The following is a 20,074-nucleotide window of genomic DNA, read 5'->3' on the forward strand; positions in this document are numbered from 1 at the left end:
CCGGCCAGGGTTGTGGAGAGAGTATTATCCGGCCAGGGTTGTGGGGAGAACATTATCCGGCCAGGGTTGTGGAGAGAGTATTATCCGGCCAGGGTTGTGGGGAGAGTATTATCCGGCCAGGGTTGTGAGGATAGCATTATCCGACCAGGGTTGTGAGGAGAGCATTATCCGGCTAGTGATGTCAGGAGAGCATTATCCGGCCAGGATTGTGGAAAGAGCATTATCCGGCCAGGATTGTGGAAAGAGCATTATCCAGCGAGGGTTGTGAGGAGAGTATTATCTTGCCAGGACTGTGAGGAGAGCATTATCCTGCCAGGACTGTGAGGAGAGCATTATCTTGCCAGGACTGTGAGGAGAGCATTATCTTGCCAGGACTGTGAGGAGAGCATTATCCTGCCAGGACTGTGAGGAGAGCATTATCTTGCCAGGACTGTGAGGAGAGCATTATCTTGCCAGGACTGTGAGGAGAGCATTATCCTGCCAGGGTTGTGGGGAGAGCATTATCCTGCCAGGGTTGTGGGGAGAGCATTATCTGGCCAGGATTGTGGGGAGAGCATTATCCGGCCAGGGTTGTGGGGAGAGCATTATCCGGCCAGGGTTGTGGGGAGAGCATTATCCGGCCAGGGTTGTGGGGAGAGCATTATCCGGCCAGGGTTGTGGGGAGAGCATTATCCGGCCAGGGTTGTGGGGAGAGCATTATCCGGCCAGGGTTGTGGGGAGAGCATTATCCGGCCAGGGTTGTGGGGAGAGCATTATCCGGCCAGGGTTGTGGGGAGAGCATTATCCGGCCAGGGTTGTGGGGAGAGCATTATCCGGCCAGGGTTGTGGGGAGAGCATTATCCGGCCAGGGTTGTGGGGAGAGCATTATCCGGCCAGGGTTGTGGGGAGAGCATTATCCGGCCAGGGTTGTGGGGAGAGCATTATCCGGCCAGGGTTGTGGGGAGAGCATTATCCGGCCAGGGTTGTGGGGAGAGCATTATCCGGCCAGGGTTGTGGGGAGAGCATTATCCGGCCAGGGTTGTGGGGGAGAGCACCAAGTGGCATCTGGCTCTTGGTTGTATACAAGGAAGGACCAGCTGCTGGTTGTACATTGAAATCACATTAGCGTGATGTATTAATAATAACATTAGTAGGAGCCATGAGGGGGATTCGATCTCGCTCATTTGGTACTCCCAAGCTGGCGCCCAAGACCACCACACCATTGTGGTCTTTTGACCATGTCGTGGTGGGGCAGTCTTGTGCACTAGTTTGATCTAGTGAGCGGGTTCGAATTCTTTTCATGGCTCCTTCTGATGTTAGATAATAGATAGGTGGATAACTATTTCTTCAGGGCCATTACTTCCTGGAACTGGTATGTTCTGGTCAAAGATCTTATGAAATTTTCTCTCTTCTTGTATTCATTTACTATGTATGTATGTACTCATCTAGTTGTGTTTGTGGGGGTTGAGCTCTGGCTCTTTGGTCTCGCCTCTCAACTGTCAATCAACTGGTTTACAGATTCCTGAGCCTACTGTGTTCTATAAAATATGCAGTGTATGTATGCATGTATGTATGTATGTAATAATGTATGTATGTATGCATATGTGTATGTATGCATATGTGTATATATGCAGGTACGTATGTGCATATATGTATGTATGTATGTATGTATGTATGTATGTATGTATGTATGTATGCATATATGTATGTATGTATGTATGTATGTATGTATGTATGTATGTATGTATGTATGTATGTATGTATGTATGTATGTATGTATGCATGCATGTATGTATGTATGCATGTATGCATGTATGTATGTATGTATGTATGCATGTATGTATGTATTGTTCTGCTCTGAGGGGGTTGGAGATTATGGGATTTAACCCTCCAAAAGAGAGCTGTGGTTGCTGCTGCAGACTGTTACAGGCGTACAGGCGGACAACATCACTAACCACTCCCTGACAGAACAAACAATCGGCCTCAGCAGCCACACTCCCACTACCGTCGGTCAACCAGCAATGGAGACTGGAGTGCTTGTAATTTACCTAAGAGATCACCCTGTACATCTCTTGATCTTGGAGAGGGGTTCAGCGTCACATATTCAGGGGTGCAGCTCCAAAACTGGCCTCGTTGTCTTGTGTACACACACTACTCGAGCCGACGTGACTCCCCACTCTCTCCTTCTTTGGAATGATCTCCAAAATCCCCTTTTTGTGAATTAGTATCTTTTGCCACCCTATCCTTCTCTCTCTCCCGCTTTCTGGGAAACCTGGTCAGGACAAGAGCAAAAGCCAGCTAACATATACATTTAATATACAAAGAAGACATACATAATACATAACATATAAAATAGACCATTATCATACCACACTCCATCCTGCAATAACCCCGGTAGCATTCCGATATCATATCCTGGCTTCACTAACTGTCCATATTTAGTGGCTGCTCAAATCTTGGCTTACCACTTACTATTCCCTCACTCAATGGGGCTGAAATTCTGTCACAACAATACTGTATCCTCAGCCCTAAAAGTATATGAAACTCAGTTTGGGGCTGAAACACCAGAAACATCTACATGAGTATCCCTCAACAAATGAAGAAATCTCTCATCTTACACTGCGTCTTACATGCCAAAAATCATTCAAGCACTCCCCTTATACCAGCATGTGTGTCCATCATGAACCTCTGTTCTGCTCCCAGAGGCTCACTACCAATATAGATATATCTCTAGGTCCCCCGAAATATCAGGGAGGACACTTCTGCAGATCTCCCAATCTGCTGCACTTTGAAGTCCTAATCCAACATCAGTGACGCTTCACCACTGATTCCCCAGAGACACGTGTACTTCCTCTTCACTGCGTCAAGTAAACTCCCCACTATGGAGTTCTACTCTACGACAGAGTTCAGCATTCACTTTTTCTCCAGCCTCGAAGCACCTGCATTAATTTCTTCTCTAGCCTCGAAGTTCCTCCACCAACTTTTTCTCTAACCTCGAAGAAGTCTTTACGAACTCTTTCCCAAACAAACCTGAAATTCCATTAAGGAATTTAAATTAACTGAGGGCTTCCTCCCTCAGTCTTCCACTCTTCGGTGAGGGCGGACGTACCGCCTCTCCCTCTAGCATGTTCTCTTATCTATATATACTCTTATTTTAGTTCACTGCCTAAATAAAGTATATGTACTAAATACATATACACTTGCCATCATCGCTGGGCACGCGATCAAACACAGGCAACCACTGTAACAACTATTATATGAGCCTACCGCAGAATTCGCTGATGTGAGGACGCTCACTCACTGGAGTTCAAAAGTGGCGCTCTATAGGCCGCCCACAAAAATGCTTCGGGACTGCTTCACAGGGCTTCCTCCAGTCCACGACTTGAGTTCAAAAAGCCGCCCAGCAGGCTCCATTACAGAAACGCCTGTTTACTTCCTTCCTCTTGAGGAAGCAACACAATTAGAGTTCCACAAAGGCCCGGCCAAACACTCACTTCCAGGCCGCCTCTAATTATCAAAATCACAGAGAAATAGTGTACTATTTCTCTGTGTCCCCAACAGCTTCCTCACACTTGCAGATAAGTAGTCTTCACTCCAGCACCAACACAGGGAACTATTTTCTTCCTTATTCCGGGAGAATCAACAAATTACATCCACCTCTGACGACAGCCGTAGCTCAAGTAAGGTCATGACGTCCTTCTAGCCTCACGTCATGTCACCAACGTATCGACATCTCATTTCATGCCACTTATTTAAATGCTCAGCCTCTTCCCATACTTTTAAATTATTCACCTACGTTTATTATATATTTAATGTATACATCTTTCCTCTGACCTCTCAAGTCCATACGCAGAATAACTCTCACTAGTGTAGACTCGTTCCACTCAGGCTACATGAGGTCATAACAGTATGTATGTATGTGTATGTATATATGCATTATGTATGTATGTGTGCATATACGTATGAATGGATGTATGTGTGCATGTATGTATGTATGTTTGCATGTATGTAGGGGAGCCGGTCGGCCGAGCGGACGGCACACTGGGCTTGTGATCCTGTGGTCCTGGGTTCGATCCCAGGCGCCGGCGAGAAACATTGGGCAGAGTTTCTTTTACCCTATGCCCCTGTTACCTAGCAGTAAAATAGGTACCTGAGTGTTAGTCAGCTGTCACGGGCTGCTTCCTGGGGGTGGAGGCCTGGTCGAGGACCGGGCCGCGGGGACACAAAAGCCCCGAAATCATCTCAAGATAACTTCAAGATGTATGTTTGCATGTATGTTTACATGTATGTTTACATGTATGTATGTATGTATGTATGTATGTATGCCTCTCAACTGTCACTCAACTGGTGTACAGATTCCTGAGCCTACTGGGCTCTATCATATCTACATTTTAAACTGTATGGAGTCAGCCTTCACCACCTCATTATTTAATGCACTGTATTCGTTAACTACTCTGACAATGAAAAAAATATTTATAATGTCCCTGTAGCTCATCTGGGTACTAAGTTTCCACCTGTGCCCCCTTGTTCGTGTTTCATCCGTGCTAAAGAGTTTGTCTTTGTCCACCCTGTCAATTCCTCTGGGAATTTTGTAGGTGGTTATCATGTCTTCCCTTACTCTTCTATTTTCCAGGGATGTGAGGTTCAGCTCCTTTAGCCTTTCCTCGTTGCTCATACCTCTCAGACCCGGAATGAGTCTGGTGGCATACCGCTAAATCTTCTCTAACTTTGTCTTGTGATTAACTAGGTATTGACTCCATGCTGGAGCTGCATATTCCAGCATTGGTCTGACAAATGGTATACAGGTGCCTAAACGATTCCTTACACAAATTTCTAAAGGCAGTTCTTATGTTGGCCAACCTAGCATATGCCACGGATGATATTCTTTTGATGATGTGGGCCTCTGGAGACAGGTTCGGTGTGATATCAACCCCCAGATCTTTCCTCTCTATTTGACTCTTACAGGATTTCACCTCCCAGATGGTACCTTGTGTTCAGCCTTCTGGTTCCTTCGATTAATTTCATTACTTTACACTTTCCTGAATTGAACTTTAGTAGCCATTTTCTAGACCATTCCTCCAGTTTGTTCAGGTCGTCCTGTAGGATCTGTCTATCTTCATCTGTCTTGATTCTTCTCATAACTTTTGCATCATCAGCAAACATTGAGAGGAATAAATCTATACCCTCTGGAAAATCGTTTACATATATTAGAAACAGGATGGGCCTAAGTACAGATCCCTGTGGGACTTCGCTGGTGACATCTCGCCATTCTGCTGTCTCCCCCCCCCCCTCACAGTTACTCACTTTTTCCTGTTGCCATGTATGTATATATGTATGTATATCGTACAATAGGCCAAGTTACGTAACAAGCAGAGTTTTCCTGAAATGATATATTTTTCATTTTTTTAATATGGAATGATAAAGCTTTCAATTATTATATATGATTTTTTTTATTTGAGTTTATATAGAAATTTGCTCAAACTAGGCCAAGTAGTGTGGTTCTGGCTGTTACATACAAATGTAAATTATACACTTATAATAGGTTGCTGTTACGGCCACAATGGGTCGCAACCAGGTTCTTTTCTGGTGGTACGAAAGTTTTGGTATCCAGCCCCAAGTTAGTAGTGGCTTTCAAGGGGTGAGCTCAGTAATGCAAGTAAACCAAAAAGAGGAGGTACATAAAATACAACAGTTCATCACTTTATCAATATATAATTACTTTCCCATCACCATATATATAATATAATATATATTATATATGTATATATTATATATATATATATATGTATTATAATTATTCTTAATAGGAAGTATTACTACACTATATGTACACCAACGTCTCAGAAGGCATTAAATACTCGGCGAAGCTCAATCGATGAAGTCTGGTACCGTGTTTCCTCATCCGTGGTACTACCCTCCAGCAGGTACCAGAAAACAACAATGAGTCTACCCTGGCCACGGGCCAGCCAAACCCCAATCCCACTAAGTGCCTCTTCGTGAAGGCCCACAATCACAGTCCAGCCTGGTGCTGGCAGATACCAATCAGCCTCGCGCTGTTGGGGCCACTTCACGAGCGAATACTAGGGTTGCGAGCCCTACGCAGGAGCTTTATGTAACTTGCTGGTTACTCTCCTCTTTCCGCACATTAGTCAGTTGTCTCTTCTATCAGCCAGCCCCGGGTACGGCGAATCCCGTCACTGCCACTCCACAGGCAGACAACAGAACACTTCACAGTTCTCTTCCGGCAGCGGCACACTGCTTCCTTAAAGCAGACTGGTGTAGAGACCTTGGCTGCCTTTGGTAGACTGACTCTCCTTGTATCACAGCAGCCCTATGTTGACTCTGTGAATACAGACACATCAGTACACTGGTACAATACATGGGACCACTAGAAAACATCACTTACTGACGTAGACACATACATCCAACTCCGCTTATGATAGAGGGCGCTGCTTCTCTAAATACCACCTCACTAGAGGTCAGCACCAGCTACCTCACGAGCCGACTAGGACAGGAATCTAGCGCCTCTTGCCGGTATATTCCCGTCATCACTAGATGGCGTTGTCCATGTTGTGGGGGGTTTCGGGAGCGGACTCACAGATGGCGTTGACGTCGTTGCTCCGTGCTCCGATGGTAGAGTCGGGTTCGTAACAGTTGCATTGGTGACAACGATAGAGAGAAAGTACACGAAATTGAGAGAAAACGTTACTGACGTGTAGGTTTTCTTCTCACATAGAGAGACCATCATTCTCAAACTGTGAATGAAACTGAAACAGAAAGGTTTCTCCCCGAAACGCTGTGCGTATTAGTGGCTTTAGTCATAGTATATACACCAGCTCTATCTAGATATACAACATTGTGTTTAAAACTCATTATGTATATATGTACATTTACCTGAATAAACATTATTATTTTTGTGTGCTCTCAACCTGGTATTTTCCTTCACTCGCACAAGTTGATATCACTAATCTGCAAGAATTTGTCCATTTTAATCATTTTAATTTTCTCCAAGAGAAGTACCGAACTTACGCGAAACAATGTGAATTACGCGAATACATATGGTCTATAATTTACATATTTAAATATGATATTTAGTGAAGCATACGGTGGCTGTGTGTAACATGTGGTTTTGTTTAAACAGATTATTCTGATATCTTTGCTGATGAGCGCCATATTTAAAACAAGCGACCTGGAGGAGGATGACTCTGAGGAGGACTGAGGAGGAGCCTCAGCTGGAGAATGATGAAGCCTGGCTCCACCAAGGTAACTTATACCATTCAAACTTTTCCTCTTAATTTGTAATTATTAAGCTGAAGGTTGAGGACTGTATTTGTACAAGCTGTGTTTACCTCTACCTTGGTGACCTCTCCAACTGACCTCAGAGAGACAGTAGACTGAACCAAGTCACCAGGAGTGGAGAAACTTGCACACTTTGTAAGGCTACCAAATGTTTGACGAAGTGTTACGTTAAGGACCAGACAACGTCATCTATATATGTACCTTGATGCTGCTTGCCTCAGTCGGAAGTCATGGAAAGTGAGTTAAAAGGTTGTTCAAGATTGTTTACGTTGAAACTTCAAGTTATCGTAAATTAAAGGCTCATAATGCTTCACAAGCTCATCTTTCTTCTCAAATTTGTCTGTAGTTTTCTTCTTATTTTTGTGTTCTAGCAGTGTGAAGGCTGCTAACATTTTGGTGTTCCAGCAGTGTGGAGGCTGTTAACATTTTGGTGTTCCAGCAGTGTAGAGGCTGCTAACATTTTGGTGTTCCAGCAGGGTGGAGGCTGCTAACATTTTGGTGTTCCAGCAGTGTGGAGGCTGCTAACATTTTGGTGTTCCAGCAGTGTAGAGGCTGCTAACATTTTGGTGTTCCAGCAGTGTGGAGGCTGCTAACATTTTGGTGTTCCAGCAGTGTAGAGGCTGCTAACATTTTGGTGTTCCAGCAGTGTAGAGGCTGTTATCATTTTGGTGTTCCAGCAGTGTAGAGGCTGCTAACATTTTGGTGTTCCAGCAGTGTGGAGGCTGCTAACATTTTGGTGTTCCAGCAGTGTGGAGGATGTTAACATTTTGGTGTTCCAACAGTGTGGAGGCTGCTAACATTTTGGTGTTCCAGCAGTGTGGAGGCTGCTAACATTTTGGTGTTCCAGCAGTGTGGAGGCTGCTAACATTTTGGTGTTCCAGCAGTGTGGAGGCTGCTAACATTTTGGTGTTCCAGCAGTGTGGAGGCTGCTAACATTTTGGTGTTCCAGCAGTGTGGAGGCTGCTAACATTTTGGTGTTCTAGCAGTGTGAAGGAGGCTAATAGTTTTGTGTTCCAGCAGCGTAGGCAGGAAAGCTCCGTTCGTCGCGTTGTCTCGAAGTGGATGCTTCTGGGGTTTAATTGGGAGTAATTACAGATTGAAGGTAATTAAGGGAGGTGGATCCCCAGGCACAGATACCATTGGTGAGGGTTGTGTGAATGAGTGAATAATAAAGAGTAACCAGGGTAGGGTGAGGAATATAATATCTGACTTTGGAGAGCATACCTACTCTTTTAGAAACCTTTTTAGTTATATATTGTATATGGCAATGGAAATTTTGTTTGTTCTCAATACGAACACCATGGAACTTCCCTTCTACTGTGCTCGCAATTTGGTTATTGCTATTTTCTAGATTATTTTGGTTGCTGGGCTTGTTACAAAATAATATGTTAAATGTCTTGTCGATATTAAGGGTAAGTTTGCTAGCAGTCAACCACAAATGGACTTGATTAAGTTCAGTATTTACCATGTCATTTAGAATAAGTGGGTTAGCATGTGAGAAAATTAAGGTTTTATCATCAATAAATAGAACTGGCTTCAAATGTTGTATGCTATTTGGAAGGTCATTGATATATATATGAGAAAGAGGAGTGGACAACGTATACTACCCTGCGGAACACCAGTATCAATTGGTAGAGTGGGAGAAGTAGCATCGTTCACTGAAACATATTGTCACTGACGTAAGAGTGCAAGTACTGAAGTATTGACCTTTTACTCAATAGTGTTGGAGTTTAAGACAGTTAGTGTGGTTAACAGTGTCAGAAGCCTTACGTAGATCAATAAACAGACCAGTGGTGTGCTCTTTTTTTCAAGACCTGATGATTCCTTAATTCATTCTCGTCACTTCCTTCAAACATTTGTGTGGGTAATGGGATGTCCTCTTATCTTTCTAGGGTGAACACTGATGTAAAATATTCATTTAGTATGTTTGTTGCCTATTTATCGTCCATTATAACTTGGTTAGTGTCATCTTTTATGGGTCCTACCGAGTCCTTTGTTTTCGTTTTACTACTTATATATGCATAGCACTATTTAGAATATTTCTTTATGTTTTGGACAAGTTTTCATTTCATGATTTCTTTTGACTGACCTAATTTCCTGTTATATATCACATATCACATAATCTATGATGTTCATTGTGAGTTTATACGTTTTCCTGAGGTTTCGCTTAGTTACCAATGCTTGTTTGACTACACGAGTCATCCATCTTGTTCCCTTTCATTTCTTTCTCATTTTTGGCACATATTTTTGATGACTTCAGTGACCCTATAATTTTGCCATGATGCTTCCATGTCATGGTCACCTATCACCTCCCTCAAAGAGGTTATCTTGAGATGATTTCGGGGCTTTAGTGTCCCCGCGGCCCGGTCCTCGACCAGGCCTCCACCCCCAGGAAGCAGCCCGTGACAGCTGACTAACTCCCAGGTACCTATTTACTGCTAGGTAACAGGGGCATTCAGGGTGAAAGAAACTTTGCCCATTTGTTTCTGCCTCGTGCGGGAATCGAACCCGCGCCACAGAATTACGAGTCCTGCGCGCTATCCACCAGGCTACGAGGCCCCTAATTTCCCGTAGGTAATTAAGGGAGGTGGATCCCCAGGCACAGATACCATTGGTGAGATGTGTATGAATGAGTTAATAATAAAGAGTAACCAGGGTAGGGTGAGGAATATAATATCTGACTTTGGAGAGCATACCTACTCTTTTATAAACCTTTTTAGTTATATATTGTATATGGCAATGGAAATTTTGTTTGTTCTCAATACGAACACCATGGAACTTCCCTTCTACTGTGCTCGCATTGGTGTTTTGCAGTTCTCCTTGCATTCCCTGCTAGTTGCGATGATAATCTAGAAATTCATCATCATGATCCTTTATGTGGATTTCTATATTTGTAATCCAACATATAATGTTGTGATCATATGAAGGGTGAGGTTTTCTCCTACCTGGATTTGATCAAACATATCCTCTTCTGATGTTAACACAAGGTCCAGAAGGATGTTACCACGTGTGGGCTCTACCACGTGTTGAACGAGTAAGGAGTCCTGCTCCAGGTGTAGAAATTGTTCTCCTTCTGCTTGTGATGTTAGATTGACCTAATCTATTGTCTTGTGATTAAAGTCCCCCATTATAAGGGTTTGGGATTGTGATGCTGTAATGATCACAATATGCAGATCAGCAACTTTCTCTGCTGCTGCTGTGTCAGCACTGTAGCAAACTCCCACTGTCAGTTTGCTACCATCTTGAGCTAGTATATTGCATTATACAGACTCTGAGGATCCCATGGTGTTCAGTTCCTCATTGGTGGGTGTATCCAAGTCCTCCTTTTCGTATAGCATCACCCTGCCTGCTGTTGTTGTTCTGAATGGTGGATGGTATCCTGGGACATGGAATTCCCATTCTATTATGTCCTCTCTGCCCCATGTTTCACTGATGCTAATGATGTCGGCATTTTCAGCCTTAACATACTCACACAATGCGTCAAATTTATTGACTAGGATTCTGACTTTTGAGTAAAAATAAATTAAACTCCTAACGTTGATCCAGGGGGAGGGGGCTGAAGTTGATCCTGGGGAGCTGCCGTTGATCCTGGAGGGACTGACGTTGATCCTGGGGAGCTAACGTGGATCCTGGGGGGCTGAGGTGGATCCTGGGGAGCTGACGTGAATTCTGGGGAGCTGACGTTGATCCTGGGGAGCTGCCGTTGATCCTGGAGGGGCTGACGTTGATCCTGGGGAGCTAACGTGGATCCTAGGGAGCTGAAGTGGATCCTGGTGAGCTGACGTGGACCCTGGGGAGCTGACGTGGATCCTGAGGAGCTGACGTGGATCCTGAGGAGCTGACGTGGATCCTGGGGGGCTGACGTGGATCCTGAGGAGCTGACGTGGATCCTGGGGGGCTGACGTGGATCCTGAGGAGCTGACGTGGATCCTGGGGGGCTGACGTGGATCCTGGGAGGCTGACGTGGATCCTGGGGGGCTGACGTGGATCCTGAGGAGCTGACGTGGATCCTGGGGGGCTGACGTGGATCCTGGGGGCTGACGTGGATCCTGGGGGGCTGACGTGGATCCTGGGGAGCTGACGTGGATCCTGGGGAGCTGACGTGGATCCTGGGAGGCTGACGTGGATCCTGGGGGCTGAGAGAGTGTTCCTGTGTTCTGTACATTACTTTTCTGCAGACGCAATATCGGGGCTGATGACACGACGTGGGTTCGGAAAGTACAGTTGGGTTCGTTCTCGACGCACAATCGAGAATTCCGGATTCGAATTATGCGTTGGACAAAAATGATTTAGCACATCTTCTTTCACCTAATGCCGCTGTTCACCTTGCAGTGAGTTGGTACTCAGGAGTTAGTCAGCTCGTTGTGGGGGTTGCATCCTAGGCGGGGTCAGTAATTCGGCCCTGGTGGAGGGGAGGGGGGGAATGACCTCGATAATAGCCAAAACGTGTATGAATACACTGTGGCCACCTGTCCCCCGATACAATGAATTATACAAAAAATATGATGACCAAACACACACAAGAAGATGGGAAAACGACGACGTTTCAGTCCGTCCTGGACCATTATCCTTCCTCACACACGACTTAATGATGGTCCACGACGGTCAAAAACGTCCATGTTTCTCCTTCTTCTGGTTTGGTTATCTTTACAATTCCGTAAACTGTCACTGTGGTTCTGTGCGTGTTTGTCGTGTGAGATATATTGTGTAAGTTGTGTCTGGCGGGTGAAGGACTACGTCCTCTCCTCCATCCAGGGTCATCAGCACCTGTTCTCTCCTGATCTGTAGCTTTTAATCTTTGTTTCCGTCTGTGTTTCTTAACTCCCGTAGCTTGCCTCTTAGTACGCTGGTGTGTTTTGCTGTTCCAATGTGCGGTCTAAAGAGGGGCATCAGGAAGAAAGAAACTCTGCCCATTGTTTCTCGCCTGGCGCCCGGGACCACAGGATCACGCGTCCAGTGTTCTGTCCGCTCAGCCGCCGGTTACCCCCCGGATAACAGAGATGCACGGATTCCCACAGCACAAGAAACGGCCACGAGCAATCAATGCAGTCCGATGTGCTGCAATACCAACAGCAAAGGCATAGACAACAGAGATGCACAGATTCCAACAATGTTCATGTGCACTGATGGTTCATGGATGACCATGAACAATCAGTGCAGTCCAATTTTCAGCGATACGACTAACGAGGTGTAGAATATAGAGGCAGATTCCGTAGAGAGTTCTACTGGAACAGGCAACACCAACCGTAACCGTCGTCTGGCCGTTACGAATACTGCAGTGGAACATACAAGGTCTTCGAAATAAAAAACTACACCACACCCTGGAAGAAACTGCAATCAGTACGAAAGCAGATACAATCGTTTTGGAAGAAACTCTTTTTCCCAGCAATGAAGTCCTTCAGGTTAGCTGTTAGCTGGATTTCAGCATTATATTATATCATATGAACAGGGGGGACAAAGAGGGTTAATGAACCTAGTCAGAAACACCATACCTAGCAAGAAAATAGACCCAGTTCCATGTGATGATAGAGTAGAGGTATTAGCAGTAACATTCAATATGGATAATATCGCGCTCCTCATATACAACGTCTACAAACCCCCTAGACGTAAGCTAGAAGCAGAGGCAGTGCTTATCTTGGCCACGCATGGAAATGTAATTATTGCTGGGGATTTTAATGTTCATCATCAAGAGTTAGGTGCAACTGGGCCAGCTAATGCAGATGGGCGCCATTTAGCTGCAGCTCTGTGAGAAGTACCTGAAATTACACTTCTTAACACTGGGGAACCCACTCACATTCAAGGGTTCATTCCCACATTCATTCCCATGATCTTACATTAATCAACAGCATCTCAACAGCACTCAAGCATCAGGCGAAGTGAGAGGTTGACCCAGTGATCACCAGTGACAACTATGCTACTGTCACAGCACTAAACATAGAACGACCTCCTACACCACCTGTACAACCTAGGTGGAATTTAAAAAAGACCAACTGGAATATATACCAAGAGGAACTTGAAAAATGGTGTGCAACATACACGCCACCTGAGGATTTGAACATACACGAGACCAATCTCCAGGAAGCCATTGCAGCTGTTGCAAAAAAGCTATTCCAATCATTATCCCAAGAAACACAAAACGAAAGAACTATTGGTTCTACAGTATTGAAGGTAAAGAACAAAACCACAGAGTCAACATCTACAGAAAACATCTAAAGGGAAACCCCGCACCAGAAGGAAGAACTCTGCTGAGAGCGGTGATATCTGAAGCCAGACGAGTATCTAGAGAGATAAAGGAGGCACGATGGTTTGAGTGGTGTCAAATTCTAAATGAACATAGATGGCAAGATGTGGGGTCAGATTAAAACCATATCATGTCGACCAGCCCGACCACAGGCAATTCAACCATTGCAGGAGGCTGAGAGACTTGCTCTCCAATTTGCAGAAAGATAAGCTTCATATCAGCTTCTTGCAATGGTCAGAAGGCAGCAAGAACAACTAAAACAAGAGAGGTTGACAGCCATTCATGAGAGCATTGCTACAAATGACGAATGTGACTGTCCCTTCACAAATCAAGAAGTAATCAAAGCCAAGAAAGGTGGTAAGGACACTGCACCAGGTGCTGATAACATTACATACTCAATGGTCGCACACGCAGGTCCTGCTGGAGAACAAGGGATATTGGACGTTATCAATTAATCTTGGCAGCAAGGTAAACTGCCGACCTCTTGGAAGAAAGCGGACATTATTCCAATTCCTAAGTCGAAAGAAACTGGCAATTACAGGGCCATTTCATTAACATCATGCATTAGTAAAACTGCAGAACGGTTAGTCTTAAATAGGCCACTGTGGAAGACTCAAGACCTGCATAAACACATATTTTGCTTCACTAAAGGACTTGGTACTGTCAACTGCATAGCAACATTACTAGGAACAGTTAACTCAGGTCCGGCTATAGAACTTCCTTGATCTGGAAAAAACATTCGAACTTGCAAGCCCGCAATTTATCTTACACACCTTAGTTAAAAAAGGTGTAAAGAAAAATTTGCTAGAATAGATTCAAAATTACCTAAGTCACAGGATTACCTAAGTCACAGAGTAAAGTTGCAAAGACAAGTGTCGGATTACCACTTGCATGAGAATGGGACTCCACTAGCATGGATCCTCAGTCCTAGTCTTTTAAACATCCTTATGGAAAACCTTGTTACCATGACATTTGGAGAAGGGTTTAAATTACTAAGCTATGCTGATGATATAGCATTACTCATTACAGGTCTTTCACTTTAAAATAAAGCACAAGAGGCATTAAAGTAACATCTGAATGCAACATTTTAGGGCTAAAAATATCCGCACAGAAGTCTAAGGCAATGAGACTAAGTGGCAACACTCCAGACAGGCACCAACGCATTCAAGACATAAACCTTCAGTGGGTTACACAATATCAATATCTTGGAGTGTGGATAGATTCTAAAATTCAACAAGCAAATTCAATATCTGAAGGAGAAAGCAAAATCATAACTAAATATAATGAGAACACTCACAGGGCCCCGTCTAGGAGCGGGACAAAAAGTATTAAGAATGGTTTACATACAAGCCGTTCATTCCATAGTGGATTATGCAGTGTCCGCCTTACTCATTCTTTCTTCTGGCAAGTGGGCAAACGTTGAGGTTATTCAAAATGATGCAATGAGAGTCATAACAGGGGCTCCCAGATGGAGTAAAAATAATGAACCTAAGACTAGAAGCTAAGCTAACGACAATTGAAATAAGGGTAAAAGGGATTGCTGCATGAATGCTGACCAAAATATTGACTAGACCTAGAATCAGTTTACTGAAAGTTATAATCACTGGAGTACTAACTCAGGACAGAAGGGCTTCCAGTAGCAACAGGTGGACATATCGTGCAATAAACACCATCAATACATTCGAAGCCCCTTGGAAATCTCTGACAGCAGCCATTCAAAAGGCTTTGGAACATGCTCTTGCTAAACCCGACAACATGTTATCATACATACAGATTCGAGAACTGTCACTGAAACCTTCAAACAAGAACACAAATGTGACAACATCCATCTGATCACAAATGTCATATCAAACGTCAAGGCCGTCGGGTACCTATCAGCTGGGTGCCAAGTCATGTAGTAATGATAGGAAATGACATTTGCAGACGAAGCTGCAAAGCTTGCAACTAAGAAAAGAAATGTAGACATTTACATACCACAGGTTCAATCACAGATTAAGAAAGTAATTAGAAATTAGAGCAATGCAAAAGTTGTACAGTGACCACAACACAGCAGTTGCAACATCAGGATCTGTTTTTTTTTTTTTTTGCAGGGATATTCCTGCACGGGCCCTAAGCCTCTGGCTGGCCCACTAAGTGTTGCTTGTTTCTGTTTTACTTGGGCGGAGTATGAGTATTTATGACTCGTATGGTCGCTTCAGTAAGATTTTGCCATATATGTTTAACAACTTCTTCTGCTCTGTTGCATCTAAGTTGAAATCTTAATGGGTTTGTAACTGTGCACTGTGTTAGATGATGTTCCAGGGGTCTGTCGAGCATTTCTTTCTGAGGGTTGGTACAAGAATTCCAACCACTATGTACCACTTATTTTGATGAAATGGAGCAGTAGAACAACAGGAGTACACTTACATCGCATCAGGCTTGGATACCCATGTGCATGGGAAATAGACTTAAAGGTTCCAGAAAATGCGAGGAAAGAAGAGCACTGTGGAGTGCTGTTCGACAGACCACTGGAACCTTATTTAACACAGTGCAGTTACAAACCCATTAAGATTTCAAGTTAGATTCAACAGAGCAGAAGTTGTTAAACACATGGGACAAAATCTTAGTGAAGTGAACATACAAGTCATAAATACTCGTACTCCGCCTAAGTAAAACAGAAACAAAGAACACTTAATGCGCCAGCCAGAGGTTCAGGGCCCGCACAGTTTTTTTTTCACTGCAAACAAAAAAAATTGCTGCTCATTCTCACAAGTGTACCTTTTATACATAAAACTCTGAGCTGCTATGTTAATCCTGACCTTAAACATTTCCTAGCGGGTTGTAACAGAAGCCATAGGCACAACCCTAGAAACAAATATCTAATTGATATTCCAAGAGAGTGACTTAACCAAAGCAGAAATGTTCTGCAAATCAAGGGTCCCAAAATGAGGAATGGCCTCCTTAATCACATCAAGGACTGTCCCCCTCTCGACAAGTTTAGGAGAAAAACTAGGAACTCCCTGATAAACTCCATTTAACCAATATTACTACCTGAATGTCAACCTATGTTTTGATGCTATTTAACATTAATTACAAAACTTGTACTACTGCTCTTATCTGGCGTGGAAAATTGTATAAATTTTTCTGGGGGATGCCCAGTCGGTTCCCTGAAGTTGCCCGAACTGATATGTGCTTTGTTAGTTTGGGGCCATCAGTCACTGGAGCCAGAGCAGAGCACCGGGGAGCACGAGCCAGAACCTGGTCAACTCAGAGAGGCACAGGGAACAATGGTGCAAAAACACTTTACATTTAAAGTATGTCATATTCCGCCATCGACCAGGACATATACCCAGAAAGACAGGCGAACTAAAAACAAGCAACTTGCTAACAAAATACGACCTACAGCCCGAATTAACCAAGAGACTTCCCCTAAATAATTAATGGAAATAAAAATGAGCATCTCTGCCCGCAAAATTAGTATGGGGAACTTCACTTACCCCCTTAACCAAGGGGATAGCCGGCTCAGGCAAGCCCACTGTCCACCCTTCAGTGCTTGGCAGTCACAGTGCTAGCCTTGCTTCCAGCCTGGATTTTGCCCTGTGTGGATGTGCCTGGTTTGTGGTTGGGGTGTTGGCCAGGTGTTCTTGGAACTTCGAGCGGTATGAGCTCTGGGCTCCCTTCCCAGGGTGCTCAGCTAGTATTGACCTTGTGTGCCTGAGTTACCTTCCCTGGGCGTTCGGAACATGCTCTCCGTTGGTGCTTGACATTGCTTGACAGGGTCTTCACCCGTGAGGTAAGTTGGGGGTCTTGGACCTTCTCTCTTTCCCAGGGTAGGGGAGTGTTATTGACTGTTTTTCTCACTGTGACTTGCGCAGTCTGTTATCATGCAAGACGGACAACGTTTCTCTCCAACTTCCAGTTTGTTTGCTGTGTGCGTTCCGTGCTTAGTTTTTTTGTGAGTTTTTGCCCTTTTTTGCAGAAGAGGCTGGCTAAGCGGCATATTAGGATCATCCTAGGTTGTGTTTGGCACTACTCCTCCGTTGCCCCCAAGGTCTCACCTCTACTACTGGTAGTCGGGTTGCTTGCTTTCAAGCAGGGGGGTCTACCAGCTCATTGGGTCACAGCGCTTGGGCTTCCCATAAGGATAATGTAGCCCGCAACCCTCTCATACCGTTAACCATAAAGATAACGGTAAACCCTCGTGGGGCACGGTTGGTAACATGGATTCATCCGAGTCCACTCTCGCCTTGTGCAATGTTGACGGTTGTTCGTCACCCCTGCCTCGGGGCGATGATCACCAATTCTGCCTCCGTCAGGCTGCCTGTTGGGTCGGTGACCCCTTCGATCCTCAGTCTTAAAGGACTTGTTCTTTGCTTGTGCTGCATCTTATGCTTTCCTCATCTGCGGATAAGAGGTTTCAGGCAGCAGCAGCGTTGTTTCAGGAAGCTCACTTCTTGCATTGCGCCTGGTTGGTTGCCCTTTTGGAGGCCCTGGAGCTGCCCCATTTGGATTTTACGACGCAGGTTTTCGGACTGTTGGTCGATTCACCTTTGGTTCCGTCCTCGCCCCCGATACCTTCTCGAGTATTTGGCTCTTAAGTGTTTGCCCTTCTCGAGTGTTTACCCTGGTTCTCCCTCCCTTTTTCGGGCTCCTAATCATCTGGTGGTTTCGGGGTCGGATGGGGTTAGGGGGTTAGGCTGGAATGATGCTCAGGTTGCTTCGGGGGTTGCCCCTTAAAACTCGGGTGCAGAGGAGATTGAGCCCGTTCTTCCCGCCGAGGTTTCTAGTTCATCCCCAGCCACCTTCCTTCTCGGAAGCCTTTTCCTTGGACACTGCCTTTTCTTTAGAGATGGTGGCGTGGATGAGGGATGTGAGAGTATACCTCTGAGAATTGCACAATACCCACAGGCCCCGCAAGTGGATGCCAGATGTGAGGTTATATTCTCAATTGATTCCTAATCTAAGGAATCAGTTGAGAATATAACCTCACATCTAGCATCCTCACATCCGCAATTCTCAGAGGTATTCTCAATTGAGATATAGCCGAGAGAAAACGCCGGAGTCCAATTACCTGATATTCCACTACCTAAGTCGTTAGCTTCTCAATTGCTTGTAGCAATCTTGAGGAGTAGCAAATGGGTTCCCACACCAAATTTTTGTATTTAGTGTTTGGGCTATGATTAGGTTTGATCCCAAGAGCCATCGGGCGTGTCCATTGTTCTGGTGGAAAGTCTGTCCTGGTTCATTCTTACTTCCAGTGGTGGTGGGGGGGGGGGGGGGTGGAGGTCGACGCCGTTTCCTTCCTTGGCTTTGCATGGCGTATGGCCGCCCAGGGGTTTGCATGGCATATGTCGTTGCCTCTGTCGAAACCTCTTCACGTCGGTGTGGGATCGGCCTCTCCCTTTGTCGGTGGTGCCGTTCCCCGACTGCGAGGGTGTTGTGGTCGATGTGGCTCCAGGTCCTGGCTCGCTTAGAATCCTTTTCAAAATTTTTATACAAAATCTTATTATTATAAGATTTTAATCCTGGCTTCACGGTGGCTAGCCCGGCATTGGTTTCAGGTGATGCTTGCTTAAGTCCTAACCCTGGGTGTTTCTCCGCGTCTCCACCTCTACAGCAGATTGAGCCAGTTGTGCGACTTCCTAGTTTCTTTAACTGCTCCACAATTCACATCTGATCTTTTTAACGCAGGTGTAGCACCATTTCTATGATGATCTAGTGGCTTTTTTTAAGGTGTTCCACTTGCGTTCTTCTTCCTGGCAACATTATGATGTCTTTTGGCAGGTTTTTCGTCAGTTCCTTTCCATTCTGGAATTTTCGTCGATCTTGGACCAGGATGTTTTGTCTTTTCTCTCTTGAATTTTTATAGACTGGCTTCTCATGCCGTATACGGTGACTTTGTATTGAGCAGCGTTGGTGGAGTCGCTCCACCTGGCGTTCATGGTGGATGTTACTTCCACCTCCTTCCATGAGGCCTGCTTGTTGGCCTTGGCCTCTGGTGCATGGGGTAGCCTCCCTACCCGCTTATGCTCTCTTCCGGCGCTGAGGATTCTGTTCCTCTGGTTATGGTGGTCAGTTTGTTTGGTTGCTGCCTTCTTCTTTTTTGGCAGAGAATGAGATGGCGGACATTCGAAGGTGTCATGTGAAGGTCGTTGCTTGGTTGGTTCAGCCGGGAGTGTATCACGTGTTTTGTCTGGTGGTGGTTTTATGTCGCTGCCTGCGGGCAACTGGTTCCGTGCTGGTGGACGTTTTTTTAATGGTTCCAGTTTTCTTGGTTCCTTGTTCCGAGACTCGTGTGTGTCACGAGTCTCCGATGCTCCGCAGTGTCACTACGTTCAGCCAGCTTGCGGTCTCCTCTCAGGCCCTTGACGTGCAAAAGTATGTGGCACTCGCTGCAGTGTTTGGTAATAAGACTTGGGTTGTCATTCTTGCACTGGGGTTTTGGTGGTCAAACAGGGTTCTGGCTACCAGCTATCAGCATCTGGATCGGCACACGTTCCGGTGCCGATCCGGATCTGTGTTGCTTTGGGGAGTTTGATATGGCAGACAGTTTCTGCTTCACATTGAGATGTACAG

General features: G+C 45.1%; 1 protein-coding gene across 1 annotated transcript in view; it reads left to right on the forward strand.

Annotated features, from left to right (window-relative positions):
- The window catches only part of LOC123760677 (polycystin family receptor for egg jelly), a 467,012-nt gene that overhangs the window by 366,509 nt on the left and 80,429 nt on the right, over positions 1-20,074 (forward strand). The window contains 2 exon segments of the mRNA XM_069328534.1: positions 7,121-7,195; positions 7,197-7,242. Of these exon segments, the coding sequence (XP_069184635.1) occupies positions 7,121-7,195; positions 7,197-7,242 (121 nt within the window).

The sequence above is a fragment of the Procambarus clarkii genome, chromosome 21 (assembly GCF_040958095.1).
Source record: "Procambarus clarkii isolate CNS0578487 chromosome 21, FALCON_Pclarkii_2.0, whole genome shotgun sequence".
Classification (NCBI taxonomy): domain Eukaryota; kingdom Metazoa; phylum Arthropoda; class Malacostraca; order Decapoda; family Cambaridae; genus Procambarus; species Procambarus clarkii.